Genomic DNA, 25,374 nt, shown 5'->3' on the forward strand with positions numbered 1-25,374 from the left:
GATGGGGAAGTGAAGAAAATGACCAGTTGGGAAAGGGAAAGGGACAGGGGAGAAAGGAAATAGAGAAGGGAATGAGGGGGGAGGGAAAAGAGGGGGGGGGAGAAGAATAGTGAGGGAAAGAGTGCGGTGAGGACTGGTGGGGAATGTGGTGAATGGTAGGGGAGGAAAACAAAGGGGGGGGGAGGGGAGGAAGGGGAAAAGAAAGACGGGGGGGGAGGAAAGGAGGGGGGGAACGGGGAAGGGGAAAAAAGGGGGAAGGGGAAAGGGAAAGAGGGGGGGAAGAGGGAGGAGGGGGAGGAACAGGAGGGGAAGTAGTGCTAAAGGAAAAAGGCATGATAGTGCGTGAAAAACTGAAAAGAGTGGAAGTGAGTGTAAAGGAAATGCTGGAAAGAAGAGGGAAGGAGAAGGGGATGTGTAGTACAGGTTTTGTAAACAGTGTGTGGATAGGAAAGTAGTAACAATGTGAGAAAGTGTAGCCATAATTAGCGGGGAATCGTGAATTACCAAAAATGTGGATTTTTTGGTTTACCTGGGGGTGCCGAACATGTAGCAGCACACAGTGTGCGGAAAGCAGTCTGGAAGAATTGCACCAAAAAGGGTATGATAGCTGTGTGTGAGATTGTAAAACATGTTACAATCAAACTAACAATACAAGAAATAGTCTAGTGTAAAGGATCAGAAAGTACCTGGGTTTCAGGAGCCTCTATGAAAATAGTGTTTCCTGCTGGAACTCTGGATATCCAATGCAGATCCCTGTGTGGGACCTGCGCTCTTTAAAAGTAACAACCTCTAACACTGATTGGTTGCTGGTGATGAACCACAGGTGTATGCCAGCCACCCCCACCCTACTCACCTGTGCGGGGATAGTGCTGACTGTCAGCACTCCATGGGTAAGTCACCCGGCATTCCGAAGGACGCTGTCCTGGCTCCGCCATCCCTACCGACGTAATGACGTGGTGCCGTGACATCACGTGCATGTGCGCGCACTGCGATGCGCGCGCAGGCACGGAAACGGCGCCCGGAAGGGTTCGGAATGACGCTGGCAGGGGGAGTTCACGTCCCAGAGGGTCCAGCCCTCTCGTGGTCGTGTAAATAGGCGCACGGCCCTACGCCTGTCTCCCCCTGCCAGGAAGAGGCACAGTATTGCAACCGCTACCCCCCCAAGAAGGGGAGGTGGCTGGACCGGTAGACCAGATCCGGACCTGAGTGGAAGAAGACATAAAAAAAACACACATACATTATAGTAAGTTGGATTTCAGAGCACTTGGGACACTGAATACCGCCCCATGTGCAGATGAAATCATTCTATTATTTACAACAATTATAACCACATGCCTTAATCCATACCATGAGGGCATGGGATGAAGAATATTTTTCTGGGAACTGAGAGCTTGTTGGCATACAATCAAAGAGTCCATACGTTTGTTCACACATCATCTCTTTCTATTACAGAATTAATTGTGCGGTTCTTACACCTCCTGTGGGAGATGCATACAATAAAAAACGTATTTTAATTGAAACATTATATGAACAAAAAACACATTGAATACAAATCGCATGGGGGAAAAAACGGGGAAGCATATTAAGTGCAATATGATGAATGCAATACAGTAGGCACAGAGAGTACCAACATTCCCAGCAACAAGTAGGCCAGCAACATGTAGGCCAAACCTCCCCATGTTTTAATGTGTCTTGCCTGAGGAAAAACCTGAAAGAAAGGGGGCAAAAGAAATTGATTCGTTAAGTCTGGGGGGGGCGACATGGCCTGTAAATGAAAGATCCATTTTTGCTCTTTTTGGAGCAGGACCTTATTCCAGTCGCCTCCCCTCTCTGGTATTTGTACTTTATGAAGTACTGTGAAGGTTACGTTGGGCACCTTGTAATTATGTTCATAAACAACATGTCTACCAATCGGGAGATACCTATCTCCAATTTCCATGCTGTACATGTGTTTTGATACTCGCCGCCATAGTTCTTGCTTGGCTTCTACCAAATGATAGATCAAGCCTTTTCTAGAGGCTCTATCACAAAAGACACATATGACTACATCCGCACCAAACACCCCAAAGTGGCTACCTTTTACAGCCTACCAAAAATTCACAAAAACCTAACCGATCCACCCGGCCGCCCCATTGTCTCCGGCAATGGGGCAATATCTGAGAATCTCAGCCGGGTTATTGATGCCCACCTCCAGCCTTTTGTTCACTCCCTGCCCTCTTTTGTGAAGGACACGATACATTTTTTGCAGATTCTTGACAATCTTGAAATTTCAGACCACTCCATCCTAGTCACCATCGACGTGGAGGCCCTGTACAGCAGTATCCCCCACAAAATGGGGTTGACTGCTGTGCAGAACATCCTCCAACATTGCCCGCACTATGATCCATCCACGAATGATTTAATTCTCACTGGCCTACGATACATTTTGTATCACAATTTTTTCAGCTTTGACAACTCCCACTACCTCCAGGTGCAGGGTATAGCAATGGGGACCTGTTGTGCCCCCTCATATGCGAACCTGTACCTGGGGGAGTGGGAGAAGTCCCTCCTAGGCGACAAGGGACTCGTCGAGTACACTAACCATATTTCACAATGGCTACGGTACATCCACGACATCTTCGTCGTCTGGGAGGGACCAGAGGCCAAACTCGTGGATTTTTTCAACATAATGAATGTGAACAACTATGGCCTTAAGTTCACCATGTCCCACAGTCGTGAAAGTGTCACCTTTTTGGATATTCGGGTAATAACAACCCCGGAAAACAAACTCTCCACCACTTTGTTCCGTAAGAATACAGCTGGTAATACAGTGCTAGATGCCACAAGTTTCCACCCAATACCCTTGAAGAGTTCCATACCTTATGGGCAATATTTGTGCCTCCGTCGCAATTGCTCATCGGATGCACTCTTCAAGAAAGAGGCTGGGCTCCTCCAGGACTGCCTCCTGTCACGCGGATATAGTCGATCGTGCCTGAAAAAAGCTTACAATAAAGCCATGGCACAATCTCGAGCTACCCTGTTGCAAAAACCCAAACTTCTTGACTCTTCTAACGTAACTCGCATAATCATGCGCTTCTCACGTCAACATGTTACCATCAAAAACCTATTACAGAAACATTGGAGCATCTTGACCGATGATCCCAAATTAAAAACTCTTCTCCCAAAACAACCCTCAATAACCTTTAGAAGAGCCACTTCTCTTAAAGATACGCTTGTCCAAAGTGAATTTAAAAATCAACACAAAAGATCCAAACAATGCCACATCACTGGATCTTTCCCTTGCGGTCACTGCACTTTTTGCCCACTCATAAGGAAAGCCAAATCCTTCCGCCTTCCCAATGGGGAAATATTCAAGCCGTCGCACTTTGCGAAGTGCCAAACCCGAGGGGTGGTTTATTTCATGGAGTGCGACTGCGGTGCCTACTACATCGGCAAAACCAAGCAAGAACTATGGCGGCGAGTATCAAAACACATGCACAGCATGGAAATTGGAGATAGGTATCTCCCGATTGGTAGACATGTTGTTTATGAACATAATTACAAGGTGCCCAACGTAACCTTCACAGTACTTCGTAAAGTACAAATACCAGAGAGGGGAGGCGACTGGAATAAGGTCCTGCTCCAAAAAGAGCAAAAATGGATCTTTCATTTACAGGCCATGTCGCCCCCCCCAGACTTAACGAATCAATTTCTTTTGCCCCCTTTCTTTCAGGTTTTTCCTCAGGCAAGACACATTAAAACATGGGGAGGTTTGGCCTACATGTTGCTGGCCTACTTGTTGCTGGGAATGTTGGTACTCTCTGTGCCTACTGTATCGCATTCATCATATTGCACTTAATATGCTTCCTCGTCTTTTCCCCCATGCGATTTGTACTCAATGTGTTTTTTGTTCATATAATGTTTCAATTAAAATACTTTTTTTATTGTATGCATCTCCCACAGGAGGTGTAAGAACAGCACAATTAATTCTGTAATAGAAAGAGATGATGTGTGAACAAACGTATGGACTCTTTAAATGTATGCCAACAAGCTCTCAGTTTCCAGAAAAATATTCTTCATCCCATGCCCTCATGGTATGGATTAAGGCATATGTTATAATTGTTGTAAATAATAGAATGATTTCATCTGCACATGGGCCGGTATTCAGTGTCCCAAGTGCTCTGAAATCCAACTTACTATAATGTATGTGTGTTTTTTTTTATGTCTTCTTCCACTCAGGTCCGGATCTGGTCTACCGGTCCAGCCGCCTCCCCTTCTTGGGGGGTAGCGGTTGCAATACTGTGCCTCTTCCTGGCAGGGGGAGACAGGCGTAGGGCCCTGCGCCTATTTACATGACCACGAGAGGGCTGGACCCTCTGGGACATGAACTTCCCCTGCCAGCGTCATTCCGAACCCTTCCGGACGCCGTTTCAGTGCCTGCGCGCGCATCGCGGTGCGCGCACATGCACGTGACGTCATGGCGCCACGTCATTACGTCAGTAGGGACGGCGGAGCCGGGACAGCGTCCTTCGGAACGCCGGGTGACTTACACATGGAGTGCTGACAGTCAGCACTATCCCCACACAGGTGAGTAGGGTGGGGGTGGCTGGCATACACCTGTGGTTCATCACCAGCAACCAATTAGTGTTAGAGGTTGTTACTTTTAAAGAGCGCAGGTCCCACACAGGGATCTGCATTGGATATCCAGAGTTCCAGCAGGAAACACTATTTTCATAGAGGCTCCTGAAACCCAGGTACTTTCTGATCCTTTACAACAGACTATTTCTTGTATTGTTAGTTTGATTGTAACATGTTTTACAATCTCACACACAGCCATCATACCCTTTTTGGTGCAATTCTTCCAGACTGCTTTCCACACACTGTGTGCTGCTACATGTTCGGCACCCCCAGGTAAACCAACAAATCCACATTTTTGGTATTTCACGATTCCCCGCTAATTATGGCTACACTTTCTCACATTGTTACTGCTGTCCTATCCACACACTGTTTACAAAACCTGTACTACACATCCCTTTCTCCTTCCCTCTTCTTTCCAGCAGTTTCCTTTTCACTCACTTCCACTCTTTTCAGTTTTTGCACGCACTATCATGCCTTTTTCCTTTAGCACTACTCCCACACACACTCATCCTCCTGCTGACCAAGTCCATTTTTCTTCCCCCTCTAATTCCCTCTCCTCCAGTTGTTTTTCTTCGTTTTCTTCCCCTTCCCTTTGTCCTATCCCAGGCCTAGGCAGAATCTTCCCTCCTTTACCCCTCCATCGCTTTCTTTCTTCCTTTCCTTCTTTCCTTTCCCCTCCTGTTCCTCCCCCTCCTCCCTCTCCCCCCCCCCTTTCCCTTTCCCCTTCCCCCTTTCCCCTTCCCCCTTTCCCCCCCTCCTTTCCTCCCCCCCTGTCTCCCCCCCCCCCCCCCTTTGTTTTCCTCCCCTACCATTCACCACATTCCCCACCAGTCCTCACCACACTCTTTCCCTCACTATTCCCCCCCCCCCCCCATTCCCTTCTCTATTTCCTTTCTCCCTTGTCCCTTTCCCTTTCCCAACTTGTCATTTTCTTCACTTCCCCATCTTCTTTTTAGTTTACAGTGCTCATATATCTATATACGTTTTATAATTCTCGATTAAAATTTACAAAGAAACCGTATTTATCGGCGTATAACATGCACCCCAAGTTTAGGAGGGAAGTTTAAGGAAAAAAAACTTACATTAAAATGCCCATCAATGCAGCCTTATCGTGTCTATCTGCAGCCTTGTCAGTGTCCATTGCAGCCTTGTCAGTGCAGCTTTGCCCCAGTGCAGAATTGTCAGTGCAGCTTTGCCCCAGTGCAGCCTTGTCAGTGCAGCCATGTCAGTGCAGCCTTGTCAGTGCAGCCATTACAGTGCAGGCATGTCAGTGCAGCTTTGCCCCAGTGGTCAGTGCAGCCTTGCTCCAGTGGTCAGTGCAGCCTTGCCCCCAGTGTTCATTACATGCTTGGACAGATCGCTTGAAAGATCGCCGCCGACATACACATAGCATGTAGTTTTAAATAGGGCGCCGCGGAGTTCGGAGGGACTCGGCGGAGCTGAACGAGCGCCTCCGAGATACACATAGTCAAGTGTACTCGGCTCTTTCCGGCGCCGCTCACAGTCCCGCCCTATGATGGACATAACACAGGTCCAATGGCGGGACTGGGCGTGACTGTGAGCGGCGCCGGAAAGAGCCGAGAACACTCGACTATGTGTATCTCGGCGGCGCTCGTTCAGCTCCGCCGAGTCCCTCCGAACTCCGCGGCGCCATATTTAAAACTACACGCTATGTGAATGTCGGCTGCGATTGCGGCGATCGCTCCGATAGATCACAGATAGCGGGGATCGGCGTATAACACGCACCCACGATTTCCCCCTGATTTTAAGGGGAAAAAAGTGCGTGTTATACGCCGATAAATATGGTATTTAACTTTGGTAAAATTTAGGCCCAACAGCCTTTAAATAAATCCTATAATATCATTAATATCACTATCACTCGATTTATACAACTCTATAGAAAGTGATGACACTATTCCCTTTACATACTTCCACTGATGTTGCTGCTTGATGTTCAGACCACAGGTGGTGCTGATCCACATGCCCCTTGCTGTATGCGGGGGTTCTTCCTAGATGTAAGCCATCGTAAGTCGCGCAGTTGTTGCTCAAGCTCCCTCTCCTGGGGTGCTGGCTGACCGGGGGGCCCTGGTGTTGGGACCGGATAGTGGAGGCTGCTCTAAAAATCGTAAGCTCAGGAGACACAGCTATACACATACCTTTTGGTAATTATGTTTAAAAACTCTTATTATATATAACTATGCTCAGTTTACACAACTGTACACAACCATATTGGTATTATTTCTTCGTGTATGCAAAATTCCTCTACAGCGCATGCATTTCCTCTGAAGAAGACCCGATGGGGTCGAAACGCGTCAGTACCATCCAAGCGCTTTTGTAGTACACGATTTATGTATAGCTTTGCTCCTGTGCCTTTTATAACTTTATGTATACAGTTCATGTTTTTACTCCAATGTCCCATGTTTAATAAAGCTACCTTTTAAACCACAGAACATCTGTATTGTTGTTCGCTGCTTTGAAAGCCCCTTCATTCTTGGGGGTAAATTCCCGTTTTTAAATAATTTTGGGGTGTGCAGCCTTTCCTTTCCCAGGTGTCTCCCCTCTTTTTTTTTACCATAAAGCATAACCTTTGACATTGCTACAATGTGTACAATAAATTATTGACTGATATCTTTTTGTAATTTTTCAAAATAACACCAAAATAATGCCTAAAAAGTGTAGAGTCACAAGAAGATGGAAGTCTAAAAGAGTAAAACGTCAGTTGCTCACAAAGGTGGATAGTTACTACAATAGATACACAAGTAACTACACTAAGTGGGTATCTATGACAGTGCCTTCTATAACAACCTTTCTGCCTCTGCACAGTAGCTTCAAATAGGGGCTCAAACCATACACAGCCCTTTGGAACTGTAAACCACGCAACAGGCTCTCTTTGTGAATAAAAATGGAAAGTTTTCAACACTTTCCTGAAGAACCTCTTTAAGGTGGGCTAAAGGCTTAGATAGTCGAAGCTTTCCATTGTCATTGGTTGCCAAATATGTTGCTTATCGGGCTCTTCACAATCAATAACTCTCAGGCTGTGTGCTCTTCTCATGTGCTCTCATGGATGGATTAAAAGATAAATCAAGCCAAAAGTTATATTTTAGTTATAGGAGTAGCTTAGTGGACTGATTCATCTCCTGGCTGCTTACAGGTCTTGGATACTCCAAGAACAAGATCTCATTGCCATGATTTCTCCGCACCCGGGAGTTTTGTGTGTCACTGCCATATTTTTGTTCCAGTTCTGCCTGTTACATTCTACATAATTTAAATGAATTATAAAATCCAACAGGAAGAGTGGGAACCCTTCAAAATGTGCACAGCAGGTGTCAGACCCAGGAATGTAGCACAGAATCACAGATCTCACCAAGACGATGGAGTAGATGTCCTCGGACATAAAATGTCCTCGGACATCTACCAAGCACCAAGCATCTAGAAAAAAAATAACGTTTGGGTAAATAACTCTGCAGCATCTTTAAAAAAAAAAATTAGGTTTGGGTGGACAGACTCTTAACCAGGTCATTTTTATGTAATTGGTTAGCTACTGGCCGCCAGAGGGCCATTTTCACGGGTGAAAGATTCCTGTTAAATAATAATACTAATAATTATAAATAATACCAGTTCCTGAAACAAGTGTTGCTGTGCAGCCCTGTGGAGAATGCCCCGAGACACTTGAGAAGATTGATTACTTTTATTTTTGTGGCAGCAAAAATCACTATAGCCAGGTCCTGGAGGTCAGCTACCATACCCTTTGGCCTACTCAAGGCTAAGCAGTCTTGAACCATGGTAAATTACTGTCTTTCAGCCATATTGAATGATGCAATCAAATCCTTTGACAAATCCTGGGATCCCTAGATTAAATATCTGACTGGTGACTCCCGGGCTGCTCTTATTTAGGTTGCACCCCTGGAATAGAAGGTTGGCACACAGTACTTAGTACTTCTTACTTCTTTCTTTTCTGTTTCTTCTTGTTCTTTACTATCTTGACCCTGTGTATCGTAGGCGAGCTGTAAAGTTTGACCAGTCCCTTGCCTTAGGCTCTGTTATTAAATTAAGATTCTGGAACCTTGTTCATTTTTCGACAATAGTTGGAAGAGTTTATATTATTTTTGTATTTATTTGCATTTCCGAACATGGACCTTAGCCGCATTTTATATTCTGAGTCCACGGGGATATGATTTCTGAGATCTTGTATCCAGGGCTTTTTTTCTTATAGGTGCAGGTACTCACGCTTTTACATCACCGCTTTTCTCCACCCCTATCCACCTCCGAGCACTGTCCCTTGGTTCCACCCCCCACCCACCTCCGAGCACTGTCCCTTGGTTCCACCCCCTACCCACCTCCAAGCACTGTCCCTTGTTTCCACCCCCTACCCACCTCCAAGTACTGTCCCTTGGTTCCACCCCTACCGACCTCCGAGCACTGTCCCTTGGTTCCACCCCCTACCCACCTCTGAGCACTGTCCCAAGGGTTCCACCCCCTACCCACCTCCGAGCACTGTCCCTTGGTTCCACCCCTACCCACCTCCGAGCACTGTCCCTTGGTTCCACCCCCTACCCACCTCTGAGCACTGTCCCAAGGGTTCCACCCCCTACCCACCTCCGAGCACTCTCCCTTGGTTCCACCCCCTACCCACCTCCAAGCACTGTCCCTTGGTTCCACCCTCTACCCACCTCCGAGCACTGTCCCTTGGTTCCACCCCCTACCCACCTCCGAGCACTGTCCCTTGGTTCCACCCCCTACCTACCTCCCAGTATCACCCCTTTAGGAAAATACAGAACCAAGTATCATTTTGTGGTGCTACTTAATTTGTATGAACTTTGTTAATGATAACAAGGAAAGCAGTAAAATAGATTCCCTGCAGCCAGCAGCACTAGACCCCTCCACAAAAAATAGATCCCCACAGCAACAATAGACCTCCCGACAAAAACAATACCTACACCCCGCAAAATAGATCCACCCCAGCCACAAAATGTCTCCCAGCAGTCAGCATCAATAGACTCCTCACTCAATAGTAGGTCCTTCCCAGCAACAATAGATCCCTCTGCAACAATAGATCCCCCAGCAGCCAGGGATAGACCCTCCAGCACCCCCCCAGCCATTACATACATTCAGTGCCAGAGGTTCCCCCCGCGTTCCTGCTGAAAAAAAGCCCTGCTTGTATCAAATTGACCCTCTGTTGTTCTATTCTGTCAATGTACTATATGCCAAGAGCATATAACACTCCTGCTCCTCATTCCAGCATCCTGGTTTTAGCTATGGCGTTCTCCTTGTCTGTCTGCCCACCTGCAAGGTGATTGATGCATCCAGTCTCTGGGTGGAGACCAAACCTGATTTAAACCAGACCAGCCTGCATTCTCATGCTTGTGATATTGCGTTTGTAAGACGTGCTCCAAGCTCCCTGTTTGTCTGCCCTGTTTTGATTCCCTTATTGACAACCTTGGATCGTATATTGACTACTCTCTGAACTCTGCCTGTCTTTTGACTACGGATCTGACCCTGACTATTCTGAATCTTACCTGCCTTGTACCTGGACTGTCACTGAACCACTCTGCCTGTCTGCCAACCGCAAGTACCTGTTTTCTTTGCTCACTTCACGCACGCCCTGGCGTGGTAACCAGGCGCTGTAGCATTGTGTATAAGTCCTGGGGGCAACCTAGTACCAGTAGGCCCACTTGTCTTATGGGAAAGGAGGCTGCTATAGGTAAAAAACACAGAAGCTAGCTATAGTGTCTGACTACCTGCGTCAGGGGTAAGCGTATATACGTATGTGGAGGCTTTGTGGCCTTGTACCCATGATGGTTTACTGTACCACATTGTTTGTATGTTCTTTCTTTTAAAATTATTAATAAAAAGCATTGGAAACGGAAAAAAAAATACCAGTTTTACTAACCTTTTCTCTGGCTTTTTCTTTTGATGTGTCGTCCATCCACTGCAATTCATCCAGGGTCTCAATAAAGGCTTCCCGGACTTTATTAATAAGGTCACTAATCTAAGAAAGTTGGAACAAGTAGAAAAGAAAAAGACCACTATTCTATGGAGACCATCATACACAAAAATGAAATACAGCTTTTAGGTGAAGGCCTCAAAAAGTTACAGGAGTAATATATACATTTATACAAATATCCATATCTTACATAATCACTTTATTGAAAAACAAAAAGGCCAAGTAAACATTCGTTTATAGAAGGTAGTCTTACTCTAGATACTTATGACTTGAGTGGAGATCCTGTAAAGCTTTTAGAATTTTGAAGTGGGGAAGAGTTGGAACCAGGACAAGAAATGATCAGAGCTCTCAGACACAGACAGCAATCAAAACCTAATAGAGATTCTCTTTCCAGTCTAAAAAAAAGTTGTATTGCTATCAGTGTACCCATTGGAAAGAATTCTATTTATTGTTGGTTTTGGTGACCACCTACCATAAGGGCAGCAATGAAAAGGTGAAAGAAGCTCAAACCCTCCTCCACTCTATCCAAGACTAAATAGAATTACTGTGGCTGGAGTTTCACTTCAATGGGCTGTCTCTGTATAAAAGGCACATCAGTAAACATGCAACCATGACTGGCTAATACCCTGTTTCCCCGAAAATAAGACTTGTAGGTCTTATTTTCAGGGTAGGGCTTATTTTTGGGGAAACAGGGTAGGGCTTATTTGGGGGGTAGGGCTTATATTGCAGCCATCACCGACAATCGCGCTAGGTCTTATTTTCGGGGAAACAGGGTAGGTAACCGTTCCTGGGAGGAAGTCAGCAAAGTGAACGAAAATTACTCACTGACTGGTTTGGAGAATAACAGCAAGAGTGCCTCCTTGCCTGCTCTTCTGACTGAAAACAGTATACGCCAATGAATACGCCAAATCTATCAAAACTGTTTCATGCATCAGAGTGATGACTTGGTGCACCAGCTACTCCAATCCAATCATATCCATCTGCAACATCTGTGCCACTGCTGCTCCTCCTGGCATCTTTATGGGTTACTAGTGAGCATACAGCTCACACTCCCCTTGAGCCATATCTTGTTACACATAGTTACATAGTAGGTGAGGTTGAAAAAAGACACAAGTCCATCAAGTCCAACCTATGTGTGTGATTATGTGTCAGTATTTCATTACATATCCCTGTATGTTGCGGTCATTCAGGTGATTATCTAATAGTTTCTTGAAGCTATCAATGCTCCCCGCTGAGACCACCGCCTGTGGAAGGGAATTCCACATCCTTGCCGCTCTTACAGTAAAGAACCCTCTACGTAGTTTAAGGTTAAACCTCTTTTCTTCTAATTGTAATGAGTGGCCACGAGTCTTATTAAACTCTCTTCTGCGAAAAAGTTTTATCCCTATTGTGGGGTCACCAGTACAGTATTTGTAAATTGAAATCATATCCCCTCTCAAGCGTCTCTTCTCCAGAGAGAATAAGTTCAGAGCTCGCAACCTTTCCTCATAACTAATATCCTCCAGACCCTTTATTAGCTTTGTTGCCCTTCTTTGTACTCGCTCCATTTCCAGAGGACATCCTTCCTGAGGACTGGTGCCCAGAACTGGACAGCATACTCCAGGTGCGGCCGGACCAGAGTCTTGTAGAGCGGGAGAATTATCGTTTTATCTCTGGAGTTGATCCCCCTTTTAATGCATGCCGATATTCTGTTTGCTTTATTAGCAGCAGCTTGGCATTGCATGCCATTGCTGAGCCTATCATCTACTAGGACCCCCAGGTCCTTTTCCATCCTAGATTCCCCCAGAGGTTCTCCCCCCAGTGTATAGATTGCATTCATATTTTTGCCACCCAAATGCATTATTTTACATTTTTCTACATTAAATCTCTTTTGCCATGTAGTCGCCCACCCCATTAATTTGTTCAGATCTTTTTGCAAGATTTCCACATCCTGCGGAGAAGTTATTGCCCTGCTTAGCTTAGTATTGTCTGCAAATACAGAGATTGAACTGTTTATCCATCCTCGAGGTCGTTTATGAACAAAATAAATAGGATTGGTCCCAGCACAGAACCCTGGGGGACCCCACTACCCACCCCTGACCATTCTGAGTACTCCCCATTTATCACCACCCTCTGAACACGCCCTTGTAGCCAGTTTTCAATCCATGTACTCACCCTATGGTCCATGCCAACGCACCTTATTTTGTACAGTAAAAACCAGGGTTTCTCAACTAAGGGTTCCTCCTGAGGTTGCTAGGGGTTCCTTGAGCAATGAACAATTTCTGCCTCTCGAATACATTCCCACTGACACCGATGATCCATTTAGCTATCTGTAAGGGGGTGTTTCTGTCAGGGCTGGACTCAGCCCTTCCTTCTCTGAGCTGGCCGCTCAGCTGTCGGCTAATTGCCAGCTCCTATCTCTCCACAGTTACTCAGCTGTTGATGATATCCTGCTCGTCAGTCCTGCCTACTTAAGCTGTCCAGTCTAGAGGATCTCTGCCTTTGCCTTGGTCAACATCACAGAAATGATCTCCTGCGATCCTGTTCAAACTTGCTTTGCTGACATCCCTTCTGGCTTCAGATCCTGCTTGCTGTTCCACTACATTGATCCCTGACTTCTGGCTTGGCTGACTGTCCATTCCAGTTACTGAACTTTGGCCATGTTTTGACTATGTTTGTTCTTTTTACTTTTATTATTAAACAAGTGTGATTTAACTGTACTTCTGTCTCGGCCTGATTTCATAGTTTCTGACAATTTCTTCCCAATGACCACAAGTGTAAGGAGCATTCAGACACAAACAGCAATAAAAACCTAATAGAGATTCTTTTTCCAGTCTATAAAAAAAGTTGTATTGCTATCAGTGTACCCATTGAAAAATATTCTATTTAATGTTGGTTTTGGTGACTACCTACCATAAGGGCAGCAATAAAAAGGTGAAAGAAGCTCAAACCCCTTTCCACTCTATCCAAAACCAAATAGAAATGATGTGACTGGAGCTTCACTTTAATGGGCTGTCTCTGTATAAAGGACAGATCGGTAGACATGCAACCAAGACTGGCTAATAGGTAATCATTCCTGGGAGGAAGTCAGCAAAGTGAACACAAATTGCTCACTGATTGGTTAAGAGAATAACAGCAAGAGTGCCTCCTGTCTGCTCTTCTGACTGAAAACAGTATACACAAATAAATACGCCAAATCTATCAGAACTGTTTCATGCACCAGGGTGATGACATGGCGCACCAACTACTCCTATCCAGGCATATCCTACAGTCCTTGATCATGTTTGATGACCAGGGCTGGTGCAAGGATTTTTGACACCCTAGGCGAAACCTAATTTTGCTGCCCCCCCCGGCTCCACCCCTGACCCCACCCCCTTTGCCCTGCCCATGTATACCCTACCTCTATAATGAAGCGCCCATAAAATGCAGCCCACCAGCATCCATCAAATGCAGCCTCACCAGCGCCCATCAAATGCAGCCTCACCAGCATCCATCAAATGCAGCCTCACCAGTGTCCATCAAATGCAGTCTACCAGCACCCATCAATGCAACCTACTAGTGCTCATCAATTAATGTTTGCTTGCTTCCATTCATTCGGGAGTCGGGACACAGTCCTCTGCTGCCGCTGCGCCTCTCACACTATGTGCGAACGGAGCAGCGGCTGCCTGCTATTGCTGAGACTTAGTTGCTTGCTGCATAGAGAAGAAAGTAAGAACAGACTGGGCGCCCTAGGCAGCAATGCGCCCTAGGCGGCTGCCTAGTTTGCCTAGTGGTAGCACCAGCCCTGTTAATGACCAAAAGAAGAATATGAAGGCTTTGCAGAGTCTGTCATTTTGCAACAGCTGTGTCGGCACTGCCCCATACCCCTGCTGGCCTAATGGGCAACTAGTGAGCATACAGCCTCCACCCACCTTGAGCCATATCCTCTAAACCAGGGTTCCTACAGAGTTTGCTAGGTTCCTTGACTAATGAGCAATTTCTACCTCTAAGATAAGTTCCCACTTAATCCATTTAGCTATCTGTAAGGGGGTAATTATTCCCAATGACCACAAGTGTAAGGAGCATTCTTCCCAATGACCATCACACTATTGTATCATGAGTTGTAGACATAGTGATTTTTAGTAGGGGTTGCCTGAGATCGGAAAGTTATTTCAAGGGTTCCTCTGTGTTGAAAAGGTTGAGAAAGGCTGACTTAAACCCTTGTAAGTACTCCCACTTACACCTATCTACTTACAGAGCAGCCACTCCCAATGCAAGTCTAAAGTTGGCCATACACTGTTAAAATTTCAGTGGAGAATGTATCAATTTTATGAACATTCATTTGATTTTCTAACGGTTAGAGGGGTTAAATCGACATTCGTTTTCAACCTCAGCGGAGAAATTGGACTTTTTTCTTGAACAAACTCATTTTTAACAGCGTAGGTCATTTTCATTCGTGAAAGTCCATTAATTCCAATATCGAATGTCAACAGCACACGGAATTTTGAAGTGCTTTTGAACAACATTCATGCGTGGAATGAACTGAGACTGATTGATTTCTGAAATGATTTCTGAAATACTGTTTGCTTAGCATATTCTCTAGGCTTTAACCATTGAGAACTGCATTGTTCTCTATTACCCTTATAGACCCTAATGCCACGTACACACGAGCGGAACGTCCGCTCGTGTGTACGAAAAAGTCCAATGGGAGCCTTTCATCGTATATTCCGACATCGTATATTCCGATCCTGTGTATGCCCCATCTGACTTTTTACGTTGAAAATTCTGACGGACCTAGAAATAGAAAATGTTCTAAATTTTTCCGAAGGAACCAATTCCTATCGGGAAAACCGCTCGTCTGTATGCTGTTGTGATGTACCACAAACGACGCATGCTCTGAAGCAAGTACGAGACGGAAGCTATTGGCTACTGGCTATTGAACTTCCGTTTTCTAGTCCCGTCGTACGTGTTGTACGTCACCGCGTTCTGGACGGTCGGAATTTGGTGTGACCGTGTGTAGGCAAGACAGCTTGAGTGGAATTCCGTTGGAAAAACCTTCAGAGTTTATTCTGACGGCAAAACCGGTCGTGTGTACAGGGCATTATAGTACGGAGGCACCCTCACCTGGTTACTTTTTGTCTTTCTTTGTTGTTACTGGTTATACTATATAAGGGGCCTATTATTCTGGGGTATATACACTATATTGTCAAAAGTATTGTGACACCTGCCTTTACATGCACATGAACTTTAAAGTGTTACTAAACCCAGTAATATGAAAACAGTTCATCTGCCCCCACAGTGCCCACAGCTTATGAATCTTCTTTTTACATTAAAATACTGCCGCTATATACCTATTTGGCTGATCTTTATACCACGGTCACATGAGAAACTGCAGGGTCTGCCTGAGTGCTGAGTGTTCAGGTAGGAGGGGATTTCCAGTATAGCCTGTGTCCTCATGCTGTTATGGGAGGTGGATCATCCATCAATCAAGATGTGATATCCCACCCACCGTGTTATTTTTTTAGTTACTGGGCATGGAGGAGGAGGGGGGACTGGGCTGTCATTTAGGATCTGTATACACACCCAAATATGTGATGTCATACCATGTGACCTGAAAAGCTCAGTTTGAGACAGGAAATGTTCTCTCCAGCAATAGAGACCAAACTGAGCATGTGCAGCAGTACTACCCTCACTGTGTCTTATCTGGCCTTGCCAAGAGAGACCCTGCAGGAGGGGAAGGATCTGTCCATACAGGATCAAAGAGCATTTTTTACACAATGCCGAGGATTAACCCCTTAAGTTCCACAGTGAGTATAACAAGCTTGCTATTCTGCACATACAGACAGATTTTACTGTTGTGGGTTTAGTAACACTTTAATGGCATCCCAGTCTTAGTCCGTAGGGTTCAATATTAAGTTGGCCCACCCCTTGCAGCTATAACAGCTTCAACTCTTCTGGGAAGGCTGTCCACAAGGTTTAGGAGTGTGTCTATGGGAATGTTTGACCATTCTTCCAGAAGCACATTTGTGAGATCAGGTACTGATGTTGGACAAGAAGGCCTGGCTCGTGCACTAGCCCAAATCATTTGGTGGAGGAGGGATTATGGTGTGGGGGGTTGTTTTTCAGGGGTTGGGCTTGGCCCCTTAGTTCCAGTGAAAGGAACTGTTAAGGAGTCAGCATACCAAGACATTTTGGACAATTTCATGCTCCCAGCTTTGTGGGAACAGTTTGGGGATGGCCCCTTCCTGTTCCAACATGACTGCACACCAGTGCACAAAGCAAGGTCCATAAAGACATGGATGTGCGAGTTTGGGGTGGAGGAACTTTACTGGCCTGCACCTCCAGCCAATAGAACACCTTTGGGATGAATTAGAGCGGAGACTGCAAGAAGGTCTTTCTTGTCCATTATCAGTGCCTGACCTCACAAAATGCGCTTCTGGAAGAATGGTCAAACATTCCCATAGACACCCTCCTAAACCTTGTGGACGTCCTTCCCAGAAGAGTTGAAGCTATTATAGCTGCAAAGTGTGGGCAAACTCAATATTGAACCCTATGGACTAAGACTGGGATGTCATTAAAGTGTATGTGAGTGTAAAGGCAGGTGTCCCAATACTTTTGACAATATAGTGTATGTTGTCATTCTCAAACCACTCTCAGCCACTAGCCTTGGCGTCTGTTCACTGTTTTGCAAGTTTGTCGTTATTCAATTTAATTAAATAATCCTCACCTCGATCCACCCACACAGCGACCTGTCATATCGTGCTTCCAGACTTGCCAGATTTACTGACTGTCCGATTCCGGGCCCCGTCAAGCCCCTTGATATATATACTTGGTCGTTTGGGCACCAACTAGCAGGTCTTCGCTTTAGGCCACTTTTTCCGCTTCACCCATCTGCTCGGCTCCCTCTCAGCAAGAAAGGGGTTCATTTTGGAGGGCCATACCGGGTTGTCCTTTGTGTGGGACCTTTCTTTTCCCCCCTCCCCCTGCTGCCTTGGGACCTGCCACTATGTGGTGATGTTTTAATCCACCTCGCCGGGTAGAGGGCCTTTTGGGCCAACAGCTGCAACACATTTTCTTTCTGGATATGAGTTAAATCTCAAGAGCCATACAGTCTGTACGACGTTCTTACGTTCTGCGACAAATCGCATACACCCCCTGATGAAGAAATAGCAACCCAGGCAAATTTTGAAACGCGTTGGGTATTTCTGTTGCATTTACTTCCAATTCAACAGACCTCTGCGGTTTTTGTCTGTACAAATTGTACGGTATTGTATGATCATTCATTTCCAGAATACCATTATGATATTGTTTTGTAAATTGTATATGCGCTCATTATTTTAAAAATGTTTTCCATTAAAATTTTATATACCTTTTTATACTTTTTCAACTTTTTTTCATATTTCATTTGCCATCTGCCCTATCCCACCTAGAGGAAATCCTTTCTTTTCAATTTGCTATATTTTTCCGACGGAACAAATTCCTATCAGGAAAACCGCTCGTCTGTATGCTGTTTCGATGTACCAAAAATGACGCATGCTCTGAAGCAAGTACGAGACGTCGTACGTGTTGTCCCGTCGTACGTGTTGTCCCGTCGTACGTGTTGTCCCGTCGTACGTGTTGTACGTCACCGCGTTCTTGACGGTCGGAATTTGGTGTGACCGTGTGTATGCAAGACAGCTTGAGGAGAAAAAAAAAACCTTCAGAGTTTATTCCGACAGCAAAACCAGTCGTGTGTACAGGGCATAAGGGTTTAATACTACTTTAATGATGCAATAATGAATACAGAGCTGGATTTATTTATGTCTTTTTATATGTTCCTTGAGTTCAGCTTTCATCTACAAATCCTCTGGCATGTAAAACATCTACATTAAATGCTTTCAGTAATATATTTAGCCGTTCGCCTGGTGTTCAGATGTAGTTTACAATTTTGCTTTAACATAACAGACAATAAAATAAAAAAAATACCAAAATCTATACATTACATAGTTACATAGTTGGTGAGGTTGAAAAAAAGACACAAGTCCATCAAGTCCAACCTATGTGTGTGATTATATGTCAGTATTACATTGTATATCCCTGTATGTTGCGGTTGTACAAAGAAGCCAAGGCAAGGGGCGGCACATGTTGAGGGCGTGCTCTGAGTATCTGCCATATTCTGGACAACAGTGGCTGCACCTGGAACATCTCATACCAGGAAGCACTCCATAGAACATGCCTGGGAGATCGGACTGGCAATATGTTTCTAATAAAGCTGGGAATGTTTGACAAGACTGCAACTTATTTATGATGTGGTAATATTTTTGAGCAGGCCACTTATAGATGGATAGGTCGATAACGGGAAAGGTTACATACCATCCTTTTGCTCTCACCAGCAAATGTTTCCTTGACGTACATGGCACCGACCGCATTCTCCATGTTGCTGTTGACGTAGCTGACGCACTCCCTCCAGCGAGCTTCCTCTAATGTGGTTCCGTAGAGAGCCTGCCGAAATAAACACAATGTTTTATTATTTGCTCCATAACCTTGTGTAGGAAGATTCCAACATCCAACATCCTACCGCCCAATTTATGGAAGCTGAACTCTTGGCAAACAGTTAAATTCACAGATGAAGTACATATATGTGAACAGGTATACCTGGTAAAGGATTTGTATTTCTATCCATCCAGTCCTAAGATTTACACAGCTTTGCCACAGAACCCAGCCAGGTCTGGCAGGGAAGGAACCTAATTGTTCTCTGCTGCCGTTCAGTAGCACTCACAAGTCTTGTTCCTTAGCCAGGCTGTAAAAGAGAGAAGCAGTACACTGATGAGCTTATCTCATTGTGCTGCAGTGCACACTGCATGTGCACTGCAACACAACTGATTGGCTACTTTTGTCGCTTCTCTCTCTTCAAGTCTGAGCTTTGCTGCACAGGGACAGGCTGTTACTAGGTCAAATCCAGTGACGCTTGCTGTTCCATATTTTCATCACAATATGTCATGTACAGGTTTATCAGTTTTTTGATAGATACCACTAGTGGTTAAGGCAACCATTCTCGACCATAGGTCTCTGAGACCCTAGAGTTCTTCCAGAGGTTGTTAGGGCATGCTTTAGCATTTTTACAATAGCAGCCCAGTGCCAGGATCCTTTCATGCTCCTGTTGCAACTTGCATCTCCTTCCACTACTTACATCCTCTCCTCCATTCTGGATAATGGACGCCGCAAGAAGAGGCAAAAAAGTCAAAGTGACTGGTGGACTTCACAGGGTGCTTCCCATGCTGGAGACCTTATATACAACCTAAACAACACTGATAATGACTTGTGATTGTCTTCTGTGGTTGAGCATGGTGGTGATAAAGATCTGCAGTCTCTCTGTCTTAGAGAGTGTAAAGCGAGCCATAAGAGTGGGCTTTCTTGAGCCCAATGCCCCGTACACACAATCGGAAATGCCGCCAGCAAATCTCAGATGAGAGCTTTTGGTCGGAAAATGCGACCGTGTGTATGCCAGAATTGCAGCCAGCAAAAGATTGAGAGCAGGTTCTCTATTTCTCGGTCGGAAAAAGTTCCTATCCGAAAATACGATCATCTGTATGCAATTCCGATGCGCAAAAAAACATGCATGCTCTGAAGCATTGAACTTCATTTTCTTGGCTCGTTGTAGTGTTGTATGTCACCGCGTTCTTCACAGTCGCAAGTTCAGAGAACTTTTGTGTGACCGTGTGTATGCAAGGTAAGCTCGAGCAGAATTCCGTTGGAAAAACCATCCAAGATTTTTCTGCCGGAAATTCCACTCATGTGTACGGGCCATTAGACAGCCTCTCTCAACCAAGGTTCCATGGAAACCTAAAGATTGCAAGGGGTTCCTTGAGCAAAGAACAGTTTTTGCCTCTCAGATAAGTAACCGCTGAAAGGGGCACATTCTTCCCATTGACCACCAGTGTAAGAAGCATCCTTCCCAAAGACCATCAATGAAAAGAGCATTCTTCCCATTGACCACCAATGTAAGAAGCATCCTTCCCAAAGACCATCAATGAAAAGAGCATTCTTCCCATTGACCACCAATGTAAGAAGCATCCTTCCCAAAGACCATCAATGAAAAGAGCATTCTTCCCATTGGCCACCAATGTAAGAAGCATTCTTCCCACTGACCACCAATGTAAGAAGCATTCTTCCCATTGACCACCAATGTAAGAAGCATTCTTCTCACTGATCACCAATGTAAGAAGCATTCTTCCCATTGACCACCAATGTAAGAAGCATTCTTCCCACTGACCACCAATGTAAGAAGCATTCTTCCCATTGACCACCAATGTAAGAAGCATTCTTCCCATTGACCACCAATGTAAGAAGCATTCCTCCCATTGACCACCAATGTAAGAATCATCCTTCCCATTGACCACCAATGTAAGGAGCATCCTTCCCATTGACCACCAATGTAAGAAGCAATCCTCCCATTGACCACCAATGTAAGAATCATCCTTCCCATTGACCACCAATGTAAGAATCATCCTTCCCATTGACCACCAATGTAAGAATCATCCTTCCCATTGACCACCAATGTAAGAAGCATTCTTCCCACTGACCACCAATGTAAGAAGCATCCTTCCCATTGACCACCAATGTAAGAAGCATTCTTCCCACTGACCAGATAAGAAACAGGAAGTGGGCTGTATAAGGTATTTACTGGCAGAAAAAAAATGTTTTACTATCCAAAGTTAAAACAACAAAGGCAGAGAATTTAATAGATGGAAAGATGAAAAAAATGACTGAAGTTCCTCTTTAAGAGCCCTTCCACACTCACAGCGCGGGGGGCGTTGGCGTAGTTTTAGCGGCGCTTTACCATCATTTTAGAGGGGCTTTTAACCCCTGCTAGCGGCCGAATAAAGGGTTAAAAGCACCCGCAAAGCGCCGCTGACGAAGCGCTTGGCAGCGCTGCCCATTGGAAAAAACTAAGATCTAGCAAACATGGACTTTGTAGGCACACACATAGGATAAAAGGTATTAGAGATTTTTAATTGGATAAAGTTAAAAAGGTCATGTAAACATAAAACATAAAAAAGAACACACAACATGCTAATCATGACATAAAAAATATGTGATCCCAAGGACTCAAATAACACCTCCAAACATTATAATCTAATCCAGTGGGAAGATACGATATAACCAGTAACAACATCCAACTTGATTTCAATGGGCAGGGGCGCTTTAGCCTAAATCACCTCAAAGAAGCAGCTTGCGGGACTTTTTTTTGATGTCCTGCCAGCGCAGCGCCTCTGTGTGAAAGCATTGGGGCTTTCATACTGGGATTGCAGATGAGGCATTTTTCAGGCGCTTTACAGGCCCTATTTTTAGCGCTAAAGCGCCTGAAAAACGCCTCCAGTGTGAAAGGGGTCTTAATAAATAAAACTTTTATGGAAAAAAAAAAAATTTTTGATAAAAAGGTGATATTACGCAAGAAATAATTTTAATGACCTCTGCGTATTACCTTTCTGTAATTGGCCCGGGCGTCCTTGTAGCGCCTGCTCAAGCTGCTCACTCGGTCTATTACCAAACGCCAGACTAGGTAGTTCTGTAAAGTGCTGAAAGAGAGAAAGTGAAAAGACCTTCTGCTTAGTGAGAATAAAGTCACTGATAGTTTTGCCTATAACTGATATTAAGGGAAGTCTTTGATATGATTCTTCCCCGTACAGAAATGTAATATTAAAATCTGTTGGTCTGGAATTGGTCTGACAAACAAAACAGGTCACAGCCCATCAAAAAAAAAAAAAAAAGGTCGTATCACAATGATCTTATAGTCAGATATTGGAAATGTGAGAGCATATAGCGTTAGGTCACTGAAAGACAGGACTTTTTTTTATCAGTGGACACGCAGTTCCGACCCCTCCAGCATTGAATGTACAGTGGGGGGGGGGGGGGGGGGAATAATTATTTGATCCCCTGCAGATTTTGTACGTTTGGCCACTTACAGAGAAATCAAGGGTCTATCACTTTAATCATAGGTGTATTTTAACCACTCCAGCCCTCTTCCTGACCAGGCCATTTTTTGCGATACGGCACTGCGTCGCTTTAACTGACAATTGCGCGGTCGTGCCGCGCTGTACACAAATAAAATTGATGTCCTTTTTTTACCCCACAAATAGAGCTTCCTTTTGGTGGTATTTGATCACCCCTGCGGTTTTTATTTTTTGCGCAATAAACAAAAAAATACAGACAATTTTGAAAAAAACAAAATTTTTTACTTTCTGCTATAATACATATCCAGAAAAACAATAAAAAATAAACCAATTTCTTCATCAATTTAGGCCAATATGTATTCTTCTACATATTTTTGGAAAAAAAATTGCAATAAGTGTATATTGATTGGTTTGCGCAAAAGTTATAGAGTCAACAAATTAGGGGATAGACTTATGGCACTTTCATTTTCTTTTTTCTTTACTAGTAATGGCGATGATCAGCGTTTTTTAGCGGGATTGCGACATTGCGGTGGACAGATCCGACACTTTTTTTGGTACCAGTGACATTTATACAGCGATCAGTGCTATAAAAATGCACTGATTACTGTATAAATGTCACTTGCAGGGAAGGGGTTGACACTAGGGGGCGATCAAGGGGTTAAATGTGTTCCCTGGGAGGTGTTTCTAACTGGGGCGGGGGAGTGTTACACTGGAGGAAAAGAGAGGTCTTGATTCAGCTTAGCTGAAACACGATCTCTCACTTTTCCTCCCTGACAGATCAACGTTGTGCGTTGTTTACATCGGCACACCGCTAATCCATCTCTCCTGTGAACGATCGATGGGTCGCGGCGGCTGTCGCGGCCGTCGAACCCACTGATTGGCTCCCGCTGTGTCCAATCACAGCGGGAGCGGCACACCACAAGGGTGCGCATGCCCCCCGACCACGTGCACAAAATCATGTACAGGTACGTGGTTTTGCTCACACGGGCCGCCCTGCTGCAGTAAATGTACGTGGGGTGGTCGGGAAGCGGTTAAATGAAAGAGAAAGAAAATAAATCCAGAAAAAACACAAATGTTATAAATTGAGTTGCAGTTCAGTGAGTAAAGTAAGTATTTGATCCCCTAACAACCCACAATAATTCTGGCTCCCACAGACTGACTAGAGTAGGTGCTCATGTGGTACACAGATTAGTCCTGTCAATGTAAGAAGGAGCTCCTAACGACAACTCGTTATGTGTATAAAAGACACCTGTCCACAGAATCTCTTTCTTCCATTCAAACCTCACCATCATGGGGAAGACCAAAGAGCTGTCAAAGGACGTCAGAGAGAAGATTGTAGACCTGCACAAGGCTGGAATGGGCTAGAAGACCATCAGCAAGAAGCTTGGTGAGAAGGAGACAACTGTTGGAGCGATTACTCTCAAACGAAAGAAATACAAAATAACCATCAATTGCCCTCAGTCTGGAGCTCCATGCAAGATTTCAGCCTCATGGGGTAAGGATGACCATGAGAAAAGTGAGGGAATGATGAATGATCTCAAGGCAGTTGGGACCACAGTCACCAAACAAACCATCAGTAACACAATACACCAATATGGATTGAAATCCTGCAGCGCCCGCAAGGTTCCCCTCCTCAAGAAGGCTCATGTACAGGCCTGTCTGAAGTTTGCCAATGAACATCTAAATGATTCAGAGAAGGATTGGGAGAAAGTGCTGTGTTCAGACGAGACCAAAATTTAACTCTTTGGGATTAACTCGACTTGCCGTGTTTGGAGGAAGAAAAATGCTGACTATGACCCTATGTACACCATACCTACAGTCAAGCATGGAGGTGGAAACAAGATGATTTGGGGCTGTTTCTCTGCTAAAAGTACAGGCCGACTTTGCCATGACTTTGCCATGTATTGTAAAATCTTGGATGACAGCCTTCTTCCCTCAACCAGAACACTGAAGATGGGTCGTTGATGGGTCTTCCAGCATGACGATGACCCAAAACATACCACCAAGGCAACAAAGGAGTGGCTCAAAAAGAAGCACATTAAGGTCATGGAGTGGCCTAGCCAGTCTCCAAACCTTTATCCTATAGAAAATGTATGGAGGGAGCTGAAACTTCGAGTTGCCAAGCGACAGGCAAGAAACTTTGAGGATTTAGAGGAGACCTGTAAAGAAGAGTGGACCAGAATCTGAGATGTGTGTGAACCTGATCACCAAGTACAAGAAACCTCTTACCTCTGTGATCGCCAACAAAAGTTTCTCCACCAACAACTAAGTCATGTCTTGCTTGGGGATAAAATATTTATTCTACTCACTGAAATTGCAACTCAATTTATACCATTTGTATTATGTGTTTTTTTCTGGATTTGTGGTTGATATTCTGTCTCTATCATTTAAAATATGATAAAAAATGATAGACCTTTCATTTCTTTGTAAGTGGGCAAACTTATAAAATCTGCAGGGGATCAAATAATTATTTCCCCCAATGTATGTAATGACAAGGGGTGCGCTGGAGGGTCTATTGATGTTAGCTGCTGGGAGATTTATTGTCCCTGGTATCTATTGTTGAGGTAAGGATCTATTGTTGATAGGGGGAGGGGGGGTATTATGGTTCTAGGGGGCCAATTATTGCTGGGAGGGATCTACTGTTTAGGCAGGGATCTATTGTTCTTGGCTGCTGGAAGATGTATTGTTGTTGGTGGGGGCCTATTATTCCTGGGTGTGATCTATTGTTGCTGTGGGTGTATTTGTTGCATTGGGATCTATTGTTGTTCGGGGTTAATTATTATATATATATATTTATTAAGGTTGAATAAAGACACCAGTCCACCCAGTTTTAACCTGTGGTGTGTGTTTGTGTGAGTTTACGTCAATATTGAATCCCATGTCCCTGTATGTTGCGATCATTAAGATGCTCATCTAAAAGTT

General features: G+C 44.7%; 1 protein-coding gene across 2 annotated transcripts in view; it reads right to left on the minus strand.

Annotated features, from left to right (window-relative positions):
* The window catches only part of MMEL1 (membrane metalloendopeptidase like 1), a 307,801-nt gene that overhangs the window by 44,665 nt on the left and 237,762 nt on the right, over positions 1-25,374 (minus strand). For both annotated transcript variants that reach the window (XM_073603585.1, XM_073603583.1), the window contains exons 12-14: positions 21,984-22,077; positions 18,872-19,000; positions 10,508-10,606 (exon numbers count right to left, since the gene is read on the minus strand). In XM_073603585.1, coding sequence (XP_073459686.1) covers positions 10,508-10,606; positions 18,872-19,000; positions 21,984-22,077 — 322 coding nt within the window. The remainder of the gene's footprint in view (positions 1-10,507; positions 10,607-18,871; positions 19,001-21,983; positions 22,078-25,374) is intronic.

Source organism: Aquarana catesbeiana, linkage group LG10 (assembly GCF_042186555.1).
Source record: "Aquarana catesbeiana isolate 2022-GZ linkage group LG10, ASM4218655v1, whole genome shotgun sequence".
In the NCBI taxonomy this organism is placed as follows: Eukaryota; Metazoa; Chordata; class Amphibia; order Anura; family Ranidae; genus Aquarana; species Aquarana catesbeiana.